The sequence below is a fragment of the Heterodontus francisci genome, chromosome 22 (genome assembly GCF_036365525.1).
Source record: "Heterodontus francisci isolate sHetFra1 chromosome 22, sHetFra1.hap1, whole genome shotgun sequence".
Taxonomy (NCBI): domain Eukaryota; kingdom Metazoa; phylum Chordata; class Chondrichthyes; order Heterodontiformes; family Heterodontidae; genus Heterodontus; species Heterodontus francisci.
The window spans coordinates 29,695,694-29,712,932 of record NC_090392.1 but is presented as its reverse complement, the minus strand read 5'-3'; the positions used below and the strand labels follow the sequence as shown (position 1 = coordinate 29,712,932).

Genomic DNA, 17,239 nt, shown 5'->3' with positions numbered 1-17,239 from the left:
AAAAAACAGTTTGGGCTGGAACCTGTTTTTAGAAACCAGAGAAAGAGACCTCTTTCTGAAAGATATTAAAAGACCAGTTGCAGCTGGAAACCTGGGGTTTGCAGACCGGGAAAAGAGCTCTCCCTGAGTGGAATGCTTGTCTCTTTTGTGTTTAAAAAAAAAAAGGAATCTTAGCTTTAAGGTGTGGTTTTGATCTGCCTGAAGAGAAAGAGAATCACTATTTTGGAGAAAGGCTCCTTTGCTGATTGGAAGCCTTGCATTGTTAAGGGTGGGAAGATTCCTGTTGTCTCCAGTCTCTGGAAACACTCTGCCTCAAAAGTGAGTCCTGTTGCCTTTTTCTGTGTGTTTGAAAGATCCTGAAACCTCAGGAAAGTTTCTGCTGTTGGACTGCGACATAGCAAGTAGACCTGTTGCAGCAACTTTTTGCTGGGAGATCTGTGTAACGCCTGCCTTGAACGCCTACCCACCACAGGCTGTTCATTAATTTCAGCTGGAGACTTTGAGTGGCATCTGACTATTCGACGCTGGGACACCTGACCGAACTGTACAACCCAGTTATTTTATTATTCCTAAGAAACAGTATGTCGTTCCTTTGTTTAAGAAGGGTAGCAAGGATAATCCAGGAAATTATAGGCCGGTGAGCCTTACGTCAGTGGTAGGAAAATTATTGGAGAGGATTCTTCGGACAGGATTTACTCCCATTTGGAAACAAATGAACTTATTAGCGAGAGGCAGCATGGTTTTGTGAAGGGAGGTCATGTCTCACTAATTTGATCGAAATTTTTGAGGAAGTAACGAAGATGATTGATGAAGGAAAGGCAGTGGATGTTGTCTATATGGACTTCAGTAAAGCCTTTGACAAGGTCCCTCATGGCAGACTGGTACAAAAGGTGAAGTCACACGGGATCAGAGGTGAGCTGGCAAGATGGATACAGAACTGGCTCTGTCATAGAAGACAGAGGGTAGCAGTGGAAGGGTGCTTTTCTGAATGGAGGGATGTGACTAGTGGTGCTCTGCAGGGATCAGTGCTGGGACCTTTGCTGTTTGTAGAATATATAAATGATTTGGAGGAAAATGTAGCTGGTCTGATTAGTAAGTTTGCGGACGACACAAAGGTTGGTGGAGTTGCGGATAGTGATGAGGATTGTCAGAGGATACAGCAGGATATAGATCGGTTGGAGACTTGGGCGGAGAAATGGCAGATGGAGTTTAATCCGGACAAATGTGAGGTAATGCATTTTGGACGATCTAATACAGGTGGGAAGTATACAGTAAATGGCAGAACCTTTAGGAGCATTGACGGGCAGGGAGATCTGGGCGTACAGGTCCGCAGATCACTGAAAGTGGCAACGCAGGTGGATAAGGTAGTCAAGAAGGCATACGGCATGCTTGCCTTCATCGGTCGGGGCATCGAGTATAAAAATTGGCAAGTCATGCTGTAGCTGTACAGAACCTTCGTTCGGCCACACTTAGAATATTGCGTGCAATTCTGGTCGCCACACTACCAGAAGGATGTGGAGGCTTTGGAGAGGGTACAGAAGAGGTTTACCAGGATGTTGTCTGGTCTGGAGGGTATTAGCTATGAGGAGAGGTTGGATAAACTCGGATTGTTTTCACTGGAACGACGGAGGTGGAGGGGCGACATGATAGAGGTTTACAAAGTTATGAGCGGCATGGACAGAGTGGATAGTCAGAAGCTTTTTCCCAGGGTGGAAGAGTCAGTTACTTGGGGACATTGGTTTAAGGTGCGAGGGGCAAAGTTTAGAAGGGATGTGCGAGGCAAGTTTTTTCCACAGAGGGTGGTGAGCGCCTGGAACTTGCAGCTGGGGGAAGTGGTGAAAGAAGGTATGATAGCGACGTTTCAGAGGCATCTTGACAAATACATGAATAGGATGAGAATAGAGGCTTACGGATCCCGGAAGTACAGAAGGTTTTAGTTTAGACAGGCATCAAAATTGGCGCAGGCTTGGAGGGCCGGATGGCCTGTTCATTGTGCTGTACTGTTCTTTGTTCTTTTTCTTTGTTCTAATTTAAAACTTTATTTTAAAACCGGTTGACTGTTGGGTTTGGAATGTATGTGCATGACGGTTAGGAAGCATAACAAGTTCTAAAATCTGTTCAGACAGATAAGTTTATCTCCTCGTTTAAAATTAGTTTATTAATAATCAATTTGTTGTTCAAAGAAACCTGGTTTGTTCTTGGGAATAAATACGGTGTTTAATTTGGCTAATTTTCCGGTAGGTGGTATATTTTACGAATATGCTGTGACCTGTGGAGTAGTGGGACTGAATTAACACTGCATTATTCCTACCTTGGTCGTAACACATTTGAGATCTCTGTTGGATTGACTGGTCAAAGTTAACCTTGTTATAAACCTGGCAAAGAATGAGTTTGCCAAGGCCAAAGTTACTTAATACATATGGTGAGACAAGGCCAAGTGTTACCTTGAGAGAGCAAGGTTCATGCGATAATAGATTTTCTTGTGTCCAAGACAAAGAAATAAAAGCAAAATACTGTAAATGCTGGAAATCTGAAATAAAAACAATGCTGGAAGTACTCAGCAGGTCAGGCAGCATCTGTGGAGAGAGAAACAGAGTTAATGTTTCACCTTTGTGACCTTTCTGCAGTTTTGATGAAAGGTCAGAGACCTGAAACATAGAAAGAAGTGTTACAATTTCTGGGTATGTGTTGGTTCTACAGGAAATTTGTCCTTAATTTCAGCACAGTAGTCACCTCATTGAGAAACATGTTGAAGAAAAAATGTGAAGTTTGTGTGATCAGAGTCGTGCCAAATATCATTTGAGAAGTTCAAGGCCATTTTGATAAAGGAGCCAGTTCTCGCAGCCCCAGATTTTAATAAGCCATTCACGGTGGCTATTGGTGCCAGTGATGTAGGGGTTGGGGCCGACCATGACTCATGGCCCTCCTGCCTTGGGCGCTATGGCGTTGGAAGGATGAATGAGAACGGGCAGAGACTGCTTGAGTTGTGTACCTATCATAACCTCTGCATCACCAACTCGTTCTTTCACACTAAACCCTGTCACCAGGTTTCATGGAGGCACCCAAGATCACGTCGTTGGCACCAGCTAGACCTCATTGTCACAAGGCGAGCCGCCTTAAACAGTGTTCAAATCACACGCAGCTTCCACAGTGCGGACTGCGACACCGACCACTCCCTGGTGTGCAGCAAGGTTAGACTCAGACCAAAGAAGTTGCATCATTCCAAGCAGAAGGGCCACCCGCGCATCAACACGAGCAGAATTTCTCACCCACAGCTGTTACAAAAATTTCTAAATTCACTTGTAACAGCCCTTCAAAACACTCCCACAGGGGATGCTGAGACCAAGTGGGCCCACATCAGAGACGCCATCTATGAGTCAGCTTTGACCACCTACGGCAAAAGTGCGAAGAGAAATGCAGACTGGTTTCAATCTCATAATGAAGAGCTGGAACCTGTCATAGCCGCTAAGCGCATTGCACTTTTGAACTACAAGAAAGCCCCCAGCGATTTAACATCCGCAGCACTTAAAGCAGCCAGAAGTACTGCACAAAGAACAGCTAGGCGTTGCGCAAACGACTACTGGCAACACCTATGCAGTCATATTCAGCTGGCCTCAGACACCGGAAACATCAGAGGAATGTATGATGGCATGAAGAGAGCTCTTGGGCCAACCATCAAGAAGATCATCCCCCTCAAATCTAAATCGGGGGACATAATCACTGACCAACGCAAACAGATGGACCGCTGGGTTGAGCACTACCTAGAACTGTACTCCAGGGAGAATGCTGTCACTGAGACTGCCCTCAATGCAGCCCAGCCTCTACCAGTCATGGATGAGCTGGACATACAGCCAACCAAATCGGAACTCAGTGATGCCATTGATTCCCTAGCCAGCGGAAAAGCCCCTGGGAAGGACAGCATTACCCCTGAAATAATCAAGAGTGCCAAGCCTGCTGTACTCTCAGCACTACGTGAACTGCTATGCCTGTGCTGGGACGAGGGAGCAGTACCCCAGGACATGCGCGATGCCAACATCATCACCCTCTATAAAAACAAAGGTGACCGCGGTGACTGCAACAACTACCGTGGAATCTCCCTGCTCAGCATAGTGGGGAAAGTCTTTGCTCGAGTCGCTCTGAACAGGCTCCAGAAGCTGGCCGAGCGCGTCTACCCTGAGGCACAGTGTGGCTTTCGTGCAGAGAGATCGACTATTGACATGCTGTTCTCCCTTCGTCAGATACAGGAGAAATGCCGTGAACAACAGATGCCCCTCTACATTGCTTTCATTGATCTCACCAAAGCCTTTGACCTCGTCAGCAGACGTGGTCTCTTCAGACTACTAGAAAAGATCGGATGTCCACCAAAGCTACTAAGTATCATCACCTCATTCCATGACAATATGAAAGGCACAATTCAACATGGTGGCTCCTCATCAGAGCCCTTTCCTATCCTGAGTGGTGTGAAACAGGGCTGTGTTCTCGCACCCACACTTTTTGGGATTTTCTTCTCCCTGCTGCTTTCACATGCGTTCAAATCCTCTGAAGAAGGAATTTTCCTCCACACAAGATCAGGGGGCAGGTTGTTCAACCTTGCCCGTCTAAGAGCGAAGTCCAAAGTACGGAAAGTCCTCATCAGAGAACTCCTCTTTGCTGACGATGCTGCTTTAACATCTCACACTGAAGAATGCCTGCAGAGTCTCATCGACAGGTTTGCGTCTGCCTGCAATGAATTTGGCCTAACCATCAGCCTCAAGAAAACGAACATCATGGGGCAGGATGTCAGAAATGCTCCATCCATCAATATTGGCGACCACGCTCTGGAAGTGGTTCAAGAGTTCACCTACCTAGGCTCAACTATCACCAGTAACCTGTCTCTAGATGCAGAAATCAACAAGCGCATGGGTAAGGCTTCCACTGCTATGTCCAGACTGGCCAAGAGAGTGTGGGAAAATGGCGCACTGACACGGAACACAAAAGTCCGAGTGTATCAGGCCTGTGTCCTCAGTACCTTGCTCTACGGCAGCGAGGCCTGGACAACGTATGCCAGCCAAGAGCGACGTCTCAATTCATTCCATCTTCGCTGCCTTCGGAGAATACTTGGCATCAGGTGGCAGGACTATATCTCCAACACAGAAGTCCTTGAAGCGGCCAACACCCCCAGCTTATACACACTACTGAGTCAGCGGCGCTTGAGATGGCTTGGCCATGTGAGCCGCATGGAAGATGGCAGGATCCCCAAAGACACATTGTACAGCGAGCTCGCCACTGGTATCAGACCCACCGGCCGTCCATGTCTCCGTTATAAAGACGTCTGCAAACGCGACATGAAATCGTGTGACATTGATCACAAGTCGTGGGAGTCAGTTGCCAGCATTCGCCAGAGCTGGCGGGCAGCCATAAAGACAGGGCTAAATTGTGGCGAGTCGAAGAGACTTAGTAGCTGGCAGGAAAAAAGACAGAGGCGCAAGGGGAGAGCCAACTGTGCAACAGCCCCAACAAACAAATTTCTCTGCAGCACCTGTGGAAGAGCCTGTCACTCCAGAATTGGCCTTTATAGCCACTCCAGGCGCTGCTTCACAAACCACTGACCACCTCCAGGCGCGTATCCATTGTCTCTCGAGATAAGGAGGCCCAAAAGATGTAGGGGTAGAAGCAGTGCTCCTCCAAGATGATGATTGTATGGAACAGCCTGTTAGCTACTTCTCCAGGAAGCTTAATAAACATCAAAAAAGACCATCAAGAAAGAGCCTTTGAGTCTCATACTGGTTCTTCAACATTTTGAGGTATATGTAACCAATAGTCAGGGGGAAGTACTGGTTTATACAGACCATAACCCACTTGTGTTTCTAGAAAAGTAAAGAACAAAGAACCTCCGGCTGATATGTTGGAGTTTGAGTTTACACTAAAAATTATGCATTTTGCGGGAAACAAACAACATCATTGCTGATGCTCTGTCCAAAGTTTAAAGAAGGTGTGCAAGAGAGAAGGAGGTCTCTGTGAGTTATGATAATGATAGGGAGACAGTGCTCCTTTCAAGCTCAGATGGCTGGAAGACTTTTTTTTACTGGCAGGTTGAAGAAAGTGAGGAATGAATCTCAAAGCAGTTTCTGTTATTTAGAGGAACTGATTAACCAGACCCGGCCATACAGTGTACAAGGTTGTCACTGAAGGGCACGGATAGAGGTAACACTGGGAGTTCACGCCATCAAGCCTGTTTTGGGGAAAACTGAGAAGGTTCTGGAGAAGTAGGCCATTTTTCATTTGGTAAAGACTGTACTTGTAGAGTTCGGGGTTAAAGTGAAACTGCTGTCAGTCAGGATTTGTGGTTGCATCTTGGAAGACAGGAACTGGAGACTATCTGAGGAATTTCAGGGTTTTGATGAACTGTGTGACTAATTGGTGACATGCGTGCTGAATGGACTTCCCAGTAAATCCATGAGGTCCATCTTTGTTGTATCTGATGGTGCATGTGTAATTTTTAATATCCTGACTGTGATATACTGGTAATTCATGTTTAATTTCTGTTGATTTTGGTTTGATTGTTAAAGTAAATGTTATAAAAGTGAAATCCTGTTTATTGGGGTCGTTCAGTAAATTCGGTTCTTTTGGTTTCTTGATCTCCATGGGGATTATAACAATAACACACTGGTAACAACATTCTAGTTTATTTGGGAAGTTCCCTTTCCTTCTGTTGGAATTCTGTTACTGATTTTGGTTTCTTTTAGTTTGAATGGACTAAATGTTTGGATGAAGAAGAGAGGAAAGAATGTTCTATAGAAACTAGAATGATCTGTTCTGAATTTCTATCCTGTACTGACAGTGATGACTTTTGTAAACTCCTTTTACAGGGTATTAGAAGGGAAGGATTTGCAGACAGGAAATCAAACCAAACATCACACCAAGATCTGACTCGATTCATCAGGACCTGAATATCAATATCCTTTGAATATAGAAGGTAAAATGTTTGTCTCTCCTATCTGTGGGGAAAGATTTCAAACATCAGTGTGACTGGAAAAGCACAAGGACCCACACACCCGAGTGAGTGTGTTCCATCGCAATGACTGTGGAGGGAGATTTAACCAGTTACACAGATTGAAAACACATCACATCACTCACATTGTGTGTGTGGACGAGACATCAACTGATCATCCAACCTGGAGAAACACAAGGACGCCCGCACCATGGAGAAACCATGGAAATGTGTGGAATGTGGGAAGGGATTCAATTGCCCATCCCTGCTGGAAACTCATCGGCGCAGTCACACTGGGGAGAGGCCATTCACTTGCTCTGTGTGTGAGCAGGGATTCACTTGTTCATCACACCTGCGGACACACCAGCGAATTCACACTGGTGAGAGGCTGTTCACTTGCTCTGTGTGTGGGAAGAGATTCACTCGGTCATACTGTCTGCTGAGACACCAACTTGTTCACTCTGATGAGAGAGGTTTTGTATGTTCTGAATGTGAGAAAAGCTTTAAAAGCAAAAGTGATCTGCTAACACACCAACGCACTCACACTGGGGAGAGGCCATTCACCTGCTCTGTGTGTGGCAAGGGATTCATTCGGTCGTCCCATCTCCTGAGACACCAACTTGTTCACTCTGATAAGAGATGTTTTGTATGTTCTGAATGTGAGAAAAGCTTTAAAAGCAAAAGTGATCTGCTAACACACCAACGCATTCACACTGGGGAGAGGCCATTCACCTGCTCTGTGTGTGGCAAGGGATTCGCACAGTCATCCAACCTGCTGACACACCAGCGCATTCACACTGGGGAGACACCGTTCACCTGCTCTGAGTGTGGAAAGGGATTCACTCGGTCATCACTCCTGTTGACGCACCAGCGATTTCACGCGGGGGAGAGGCTGTTTAGCTGCTCCATGTGTGGGAAAAGATTCACTCAGCCATCCGACCTGCTGAGACACCAACGCATTCACACTGGGGCGAGGCCATTCATCTGCTCAGTGTGTGGGAAGGGATTTGCTCAGTCATCCAACCTGCTGACACACCAGCGCATTCACACTGGGGAGAGGCCATTCACTTGCTGTGTGTGTGGGAAGGGATTTGCTCAGTCATCCAACCTACTGACACACCAGCGAGTTCACACTGGGGAGAGGCCATTAACCTGCTCCGACTGTGGGAAGGGATTCACTGATTAATCTCACCTCACTGAACACCAACTTCTTCACACTGATAAGTGATTTTTTAAATGTTCTGACTGAGAAGAGCTTTAAAAGCAGTAATTATCTGCTGAGACACCAGTGAGTTCACTCTCGGGAGAGGCCATTCACCTGCTCCAAGTGTGGGGAGGGTTTCACTGTCATCCAATCTGCTGACACACTAGTGAGTTCACAGGTGACTGCAGGGGTTGGATTCTGTTGTTATTGCTGCTGTTAATCACATTTAAGATGGAACCATGTTCATTCTAACAGTTTTGGTTTATTTCAGTTGATAAACTCCAGCCCAGTTATGGGGGTTAATATTCCGGATATATGGCAAATATATCAGCTTTGCTTCAAACACAATGCTCGAGTCCTTGATTTCTCTAAGATAGGAGGAGACAGCGTAGAGGGAGCTTTACTCAGTATCTAAACCATGTTGTATCTGACAGGAGAGAGCTTCAAGCAGATGCTCAGAATGCCTCACTGCCCGAAACTGACGTCCATTACATTGCTGAAAACAACATTTAACACAGATGTAAGAGAAACACATCAGTTTCTCCCCGGACACGGATGCAGAGGGACTGTGAGTGTCTCGGACATTTTTGTACCGTCTGCTTGATATTTCATCCCTGAGTTTGAGTCTTTTGGTGATTTGAATTTGATGCCCTCTGGTTATCAACTCATTGACTAGTAGAAATAGTTTTCATTTTCCTTTATTCTAATGAAAAGAGCCCCAGTTTCTCCAATTTCTCCTAATAACTAAGTCCTCTCTTCCCTGGTATCATCTCAGTGAATCTCTTCTGCACCCTTTCTGTGGCCTTGACGTCTTTCCTGGTGTAAATCCCCAAAATTTGACCTAATATTCTAACTGCAACTAAACTAATAATTTGTACAGGTTTACAATACCTCCGCCTTTTGTACTCCACACCCTGAGTTATAAAACATAGGATCCCATGTGCTTTTTAACCACTTTATCAACTTGTCGTCTCACTTTTAAAGCTTTGTGTCTCTGGATCTCTTGTAGGTTTTTGAGATATTAACATATGGCTAAAATGTATTGACATCAAATCTCTGATCTAATGTGTATTATGGGAAGGAAATGTTTAGTCTGAGTTAGAAACTCAAACAGGCGCTTCACTACAGACGGGTCACCATGGTAACACTGCTTATTGGAAACTAATCAGATTAGGGAAAAGGACAGGGTATCTCTGTTATTAACCAGAATATAAACTGGAAACCAGAGTGATAGAATAGATTAGATTATAATGTGTGATGTTTATACCTATATTTGTGAAACTATAAGAAATAACAGAATTAACAGTAGGCAGGGTAGTTTAGGGATAATGAGAAAATTACTGAAGAAAAGTAACTGCTGGGAACCAGGGAATGTGTCCTTGTAAATCACAGATTAGAGAAGATCCAGTTGTCTTTTCCTCACTTCCTGCCAAAACCCAGCAGAGAAAACAAAGAGTCAGGTGCCAGAACTGGATCATTACAGGGTATAAAAGTGAGGGGATACTGATGTAGGGGGGCAGTCAGAACTGGAGACACCGAGATCAAGCTTAGGGCACCCGAGGTTCCAGACAGAGGCCTGACCTTGTGTAAGCTAGTGTGGACACGCTGCACTTGCATGTTTATTCTGATTGGTCAATATAAGATTTTATCAACAAGCCTCCTGTCCAGCACCTTATCAAACACCTTTTGACAATCCATCTACACAACATTCACTGCATTTCCTTACTCACTACACTGTGTTATTCTCTCACATAATCCCTGCTGTCTGTCCTGAATGAATCCATTTTACTAACAAATGTTGAAATGTTTGCTCCACACCCACGGGGTTTCATCTATTTAAAGCCACAACAGAAAGGGCCAGTGTGCTGCTCGAGTTTGAGAGAAATCAGCTTTCAAAATGATGCAGAGTTTCAGCCCCGCCCATTTGGTGCCACAGGCCCCGCCCCTCACTTGCTCTGATTAGTTGGAGGCCCAACTGCCAACTTGGTCCTCCAGGCCTGTCCCACTCTTCCTATTAGTTGGAGCTCCTGTCAATCATCCGGGCAGTCAGACTGTCGAACTGAAGGAGCAGTAACTCAGTATTTTTGGGAGGTTGGTTTGTGTGAACAAATATATCCCTGATTTTACTGAGCCTCTTTTTTGTGTCCCAGCTCCTGTAAATACTGGGTGTAAAGGGAGAGGTTCCACACCGCTGGCTGCTCGTGTGTAAGTGATCTGCTATCAGATTAATGTGCCCCTGCTGGGTATGTTTGCTGTATCTGCCCTGTGTGTTTGACGGGACAATGTACATAAGAACTAGGAGCAGGAGTAGGCAGCTCATCCCCTCGAGCCTGCTCTGTCTTTCAATACGATCATGGCTCATCTCATCTTGGCCTCAACTCCACTTTCCTGCCCTTTCTCCATAACCCTTCAACCATTACTAATTAAAAATTTATCTCCTCAAATTTACTCAATGTTCCGGCATCCACTGCACTCTGGGGTAGTGAATTTCACAGGCTCATGACCTTTTGAGAGAAGTAATTTCTCCTCATCTCTGTAGATGGAGCTTCACTCCTTATCTAACCAATGTTGTACCTTCCCAGTGAGTGTTTACAGGGACAGTGCAGAGGGAGCGTTACTCTGTATCTCAGCCAGAGTCAGCATCTTTAGGACAGGAACAGAAGTAGGCTACATGCCCCTTGGAGTCTGCTCCACCACTCTGAGATCATGGCTGATCTTCTATCTCAACACCACCTTCCTGCACTATCCCCATGTTCCTTCACTTAGTATCCAAGAATCTATCAATTTCTGTCTTGACTATACTCAATAACTGAGCATCCACGGACCTTGGAGGTGGGGAATTTTAATCCTTTCATTGAAAATAATTTTCATCATATCGCCTCAGAACCACCTTCTCGAGAGCAATTAAGGATAGGTAACAAATGCTGGCCTTGCCAAAGACCCTCACATCCCACTAAAGAAGAAAATTAAAGTCATAAAAGGCTGAAATCTTACTGTGAGTGTGTGACGTTCAGTTCTAGACTCATGAGCCAGGGGAAACATATTCCCAGCATCGATTCTGTCAAGTCCCTTAAGGAGTTTATCTGCTTAAATCGATCACTCAAATTCATCAAACTGGAAAGAATCTTCTGCTTAATCTCATTTCATCGGACAATCATGGAATTAATCTCGGGTGCCTTCATTGCACTCCCTCTCAGACTAGTGTTATTAATCAAATCCAGATAGAACATAGAACATTACAGCGCAGTACAGGCCCTTTGGCCCTCGATGTTGCGCCGACCTGTGAAACCATCTGACCTACACTATTCCATTTTCATCCATATGTCTATCCAATGACCACTCAAATGCCCTTAAAGTTGGCGAGTCTACTACTGTTGCAGGCAGGGCGTTCCACGCCCCTACTACTCTGAGTAAAGAAACTACCTCTGACATCTGTCCTATATCTATCACCCCTCAACTTAAAGCTATGTCCCCTCGTGTTTGCCATCACCATCCGAGGAAAAAGACTCTAACTATCCACCCTATCTAACCCTCTGATTATCTTATATGTCTCTATTAAGTCACCTCTCCTCCTCCTCCTCTCTAACGAAAACAACCTCAAGTCCCTCAGCCTTTCCTCGTAAGACCTTCCCTCCATACCAGGCAACATCCTAGTAAATCTCCTCTGCACCCTTTCCAAAGCTTCCACATCCTTCCTATAATGCGGTGACCAGAACTGCACGCAATACTCCAGGTGTGGCCGCACCAGAGCTCTGTACAGCTGCAGCATGACCTCGTGGCTCCGAAACTCGATCCCCCTACTAATAAAAGCTAACACACCATATGCCTTCTTAGCCCTATTAACCTGGGTGGCAACTTTCAGGGATTTATGTACCTGGACACCAAGATCTCTCTGCTCATCTACACTACCAAGAATCTTCCCATTAGCCCAGTACTCTGCATTCCTGTTACTCCTTCCAAAGTGAATCACCTCACACTTTTCCGCATTAAACTCCATTTGCCATCTCTCAGCCCAGCTCTGCAGCCTATCTATGTCCCTCTGTAACCTACAACATCCTTCGGCACTATCCACAACTCCACCGACCTTCGTGTCATGCGCAAATTTACTATCCCACCCTTCTACACCCTCATCCAGGTCATTTATAAAAATGACAAACAGCAGTGGCCCCAAAACAGATCCTTGCGGTACACCACTAGTAACTAAACTCCAGGATGAACATTTGCCGTCAACCACCACCCTCTGTCGTCTTTCAGCGAGCCAATTTCTGATCCAAAGCACTAAAGCATCTTCAATCTCAATCTTTTGATCACAATCCAACAAACTATCACTTTCCATCACTAATTGGGGCGCCCAATGGCGGGGCTATTACCCAGCAGCAGTGACTATATCCTATTCACTCTACAGGAGCCCAGCTTGCAAGTTCAGAGCGTTTGTATCTGGCGCATGCGCAGTGTCACAGTCATCAGAGCCGTGCGGGTGCTGGAGACGTTTTTGCAGTGGGTGAGAGGTGACAGGAGATGGTGGGTGCAGTGGAGGAATTGGAGCCATGGGTGGGCTGGGAAGCTTCATAAATTGCCTGAGGCCCCGAAGAAGAATCCCCCGGCCCCGTGTTTACTCTGCGGTGACAGGCTCGGGGGAGCCGGGCGCTGGTCGCCATCTTGGAAAGGGTGGAGTCAGGGCGCATGCGTGGCCCTCTTGTTGAGAGCACAGGGAATGGGTGGGGCTGAGGGTCTCTGTTCCCAACTGGGACCCAGTATCCGGGAGATGGAGCATCCTGACAGCAGGGTTTTAAGCAGCTTCACCCACTCCCAGGCGGCATGTGATGTTATCAGCCTGGAAGAGTCTATGGGCCATGTTAATATTCAGTGTGAGAGGTTACAGTCCCTGTATAGTTACCTGAAGGTGCCGCTCCTTAAATCTTAGTTACAGTTTAACCCACATTCCTAATCTTCGGTCACTCGGTGTGGAGGGGGGTGGGTAAGTCGGAGGATCTTCTCCTGGACCTGGTTAAGTCCGGGGACCATAGATAGAGTGATGCAGCACTGAAACAGGCCCTTCGACCCACCGAGTCTGTGCCAACCAACAACCACCCATTTATACTAATCCTACATTAATCCCATATTCCCTACCACATCCCCACCTTCTCTCAATTCTACCACCTACCTACACTAGGTTTACAATGGCCAATTTACCTATTAACCTGCAAGTCTTTGGCTGTGGGAGGAAACCGGAGCACCCGGTGGAAACCCACACAGTCACAGGTAGAACTTGCAAACTGTGCACAGGCAGGACCCAGAACCAAACCCGGGTCGCTGGAGCTGTGAGGCTGCGGTGCTAACCACTGTGCCGACCATGTTGGGGATTGGAGTGTCACTCTGGCTGCCTCTCTTCCATGGTCTTGTCTGTGTGCGGGTAGCCCTGGAGAGGGAACCTGCTCGATACCTTCTGCACCTCAAGGTACAGAGTGTCTTATAGACACTGGTAACAACATAATGGTTTTATTGAGAAGATTCCCTTTCCTTTAGGTACTTTACAGACTTCTGGATTCAACATTGAGTTCAACAATTTCAGACCATGAAAACCCATTTTGATTGTTTTTTTAACCATATGCCACTTATTTTTCATGTTTTTGCTTTTGGACAGCACTGTTGATTACTCTGCCATTAACACTCTCTCTGGACAAATGCTTTGTCTTTTACAACTATTAGCTCTCCCTTTGCCTTTTAATCCATGACATCTTTGTCATTTAATCTCTCCCACCCTCTGCCCTATCACAGACCTTCCCTTTTGTTCTTCTTCCCCCCGCACTTTAATTTTCTCAAAACCTATTACATTTCTAACCTTTGCCAGTTCTGATGAAAGGTCATCGACCAAAAGCATTAACTCTGTTTCTGTCTGCATAGATGCTGAATATTTCCTGCATTTTCTGTTCTTATCTCAGATTAGGGGAGGCAGTACCGTACTGGTATTGTCACTGGACTAGTAACCCAGAGACCCAGGTATTGCTCTGGGGACATGGGTTCGAATCCCACCACAGCAGAAGGTGGAATTTGAATTCAATTAATAAAAATCTAGAATTGAAAGCTAGTCTAATGATGGCTATGAAACCATTGTCAATTGTTGTTAAGACCCATCTGGTTCACTAATGTCCTTAAGGGAAGGAAATCTGCTGTCCTTACCTGGTCTGGCCTACATGTGACTACAGATCCAGCGCAATGTGGTTGACTCTTGCATGCCCTCTGAAATGGCCGAGCAAGCCACTCAGTTCAAGGGCAATTAGGGATGGGCAATAAATGCTGGCCTGGCCTGCGACGCCCAAATCCCATGAAAGATTTTAAAATTTTTTTCCTGCATCTGCAGTATTTTTCTTTTGTTCCCTTTGCTTTTGTTCGGGCTCTGTTGCTTATTACGGCTTCTTTTAGTTTGAATGGATCACATGTTTGGGGGGAACAAGGGAGGAAAAAAATGTTGCGTAGAAACTAGAATTGTCTGTTCTGAATTTCTATCCTGGACTGACATTGATGACCTTTGTCATCTCCTTTTACACGGTATTAGAAGGAAAGGATTTGCAGATGGGGAACTCAAACTAAAACATGTTTCCCATGGCAGGGGTGACTAAAACTAGAGGGCATAGATTTAAGGTGAGAGGGAGGAGGTTTAAAGGGGATCAAAGGGGTAAATTTTTCACACAAAGAATAGTGGGTATCTGGAATGAGCTGCCTGAGGAGGTGGTGGAGGCAGGAACAGTAGCAACATTTAAGAGGCATCTGGAGAGGTACTTGAATGGGCAAGGCATAGAGGGATATGGAATTAATGCAGGCAGGTGGGATTAGTATAGATAGGCATTATGGTCGGCATGGACATGGTGGGCCGAAGGGCCTGTTTCTATGCTGTATGACTCTATGACTCTATAACTCTAAACATTACATCAAGATCTAACAGAGTCACTCGATTCATCAGGATCTGAATATTATCCGTCTTTGAATGTGAAAGGACAAATATTTGTCTGTTCTGCCAGTGGGGAAAGATTTCAAACATCAGTGACTGGAAAAGCACTGAGACACACACACCCGAGTGACAGTGTTCCAGTACACTGACTGTGGAAAGAGCTCTAACCAATTACACAGCCTGAAAAATCATCACAGTATTCACAGCTGGGAGAAACCATGAATGGGTTCTGTGTGTGGACGAGAATTCAACTGATGTCTATCCTGGAGCGAGACAAGGACACCTACACCACAGAAAAACCGTGAAAATGTGGGGACTGTGGGAAGAGATTCAATTACCCATCCCAGCTGGAAACTCATCAATGCACTCACACTGGGGAGAAGCCAAACACCAGCTCCGAGTTTGGGAAGGGATTCACTTGTTCATCTACCCTGCTGACACACAAAGACATTCTCAGTTATGAGACCTTTTAAATGTTCCTTTAAAGGATCTCTAAAAGTAGACGTGAAATGGTGACACACCTGTGCGTTCACACAGGGGAGAGGCTGTTCACCTGCACTGAGTGTATAAAAGGATTCACCCGTTCAACCTGCAGATACACCAGGGAGCTCACACTGGGGAGATACCATTCACCTGCTCCGTGTGTGCAAAGGATTCACTAAGTTATTCATCCTTTTGAAACACCAATGAGTTCACAATGACGAGAGATCTTTCAAGTGTTTTACTGCAGGACTGAGTTCAGGCAATCATCTGAATTCAATGTACACCAGTGTACTCACACTGGGGAGAGGCTGTGCAGCTGCTCTGTGTGTGGGAAGAGATTTAATCAGTAACCCAAGCTGCAGAGACACCAGTGAGTTCACACTGAGGAGAGGCTGTGCACCTGCTCTGTGTGTGGGAAGGGATTCACTCAGTCATCCAAGCTGCAGAGACATCAGCGAGTTCACAAGTGACTGCAGGGGTTGGATGCTGCGGCTAATCACATCCAGGACTGAACCATGTTCATTCTGACATTTGGAGTTTATTTCAGTTGATCTTGCTAATCCCAATAACTGGGCTGCAGTTTAATATTCCAAATATATGTCAAATAAATCAGCTTTGTTTTAAACACATTATTGTAGATTTTTGTCTTTCCCACCTGAGTGTTTAGCATCGCCTGGCTGGAGCTCAGAAATGACAATCTGGGGGAGGCTCGTATGGCAGGAACAGAACTTCAGCCTGGACACAGCCCTTCAGAGTCACACGGAGAGGAACAAACAGCACTTTGGTCTTTCTCATCTCTCTTCACCGACAGCAAAGTCCCTGTGTGGGTTAATCCGGAGGCCTGTAAGAAATGTATCCCAGCCGCTCTCTTCCATGGTTCAGAGCTCCTGGGCACGGAACAGAAGATTCCTTTTCAGTAGATTTGTTGGGAATGGAGGTTAAGGCAGTTGAATGTTCCTCCTGCAGAATGTGGGAGGTAAGGGTCGCCAAGAGTGTCCCTGCTGACTGCATCTGCGGGAAGTGCACCCAACTCCAGCTCCTCGAGAACCGCGTGAGGGAGCTGGATGAACTTCGGATCATTCGGGAGGCGGAGGGGGTTATTGAGAGGAGTTATAGGGAGGTAGTAACACCTCAGGTAAAAGAAGTAGGTAGATGGGTTACCGTCAGGGGAAGGAGAGGGAACCAGCAGGCAGTGCAGGGATCCCCTGTGACCATTTCCCTCAACAACAGGTATGCCGTTTTGGATACTGTTGGGGGGGACGACTTACCAGGGGTAAGCAATGGGGTACAGGTCTCTGGCACAGAGTCTGTCCCTGTTGCTCAGAAGGGAAGGGGGAAGAGGAGCAGAGCATTAGTCATTGGGGACTCCATAGTTAGGGGAACAGATAGGAGGTTCTGTGGGAACGAGAGAGACTCACGGTTGGTGTGTTGCCTCCCAGGTGCCAGGGTTCGTGATGTCTCGGATAGTGTTTTTGGGATCCTTAAGGGGGAGGGGGAGCAGCCCCAAGTCGTGGTCCACATAGGCACCAACGACATAGGTAGGAAGAAAGATGGGGATTTAAGGCAGAAATTCAGGGAGCTAGGGTGGAAGCTTAGAGCGAGAACAAACAGAGTTGTTATCTCTGGGTTGTTG

At 46.1% G+C, this 17,239-nt stretch overlaps 1 protein-coding gene across 2 annotated transcripts in view; it reads left to right on the top strand.

Moving 5' to 3' along the window:
• LOC137381284 (zinc finger protein 623-like) overlaps positions 1 to 16,213 on the top strand; it is a 38,511-nt gene extending 22,298 nt beyond the window's left edge. Inside the window, exons 2-3 of one of the 2 annotated variants that reach the window (XR_010977122.1) lie at positions 6,849 to 8,742; positions 10,325 to 16,213. Coding sequence is in view for 1 of the 2 variants with exons in the window: in XM_068053625.1 (XP_067909726.1) it covers positions 7,182 to 8,156 (975 nt within the window). In the remaining variant the exon portion in view is untranslated. Of the gene's footprint in view, positions 1 to 6,848 lie in introns of both variants that reach the window. The other variant, XM_068053625.1, reaches the window with a different exon arrangement.
• Positions 16,214 to 17,239: the final 1,026 nt, after the last annotated feature.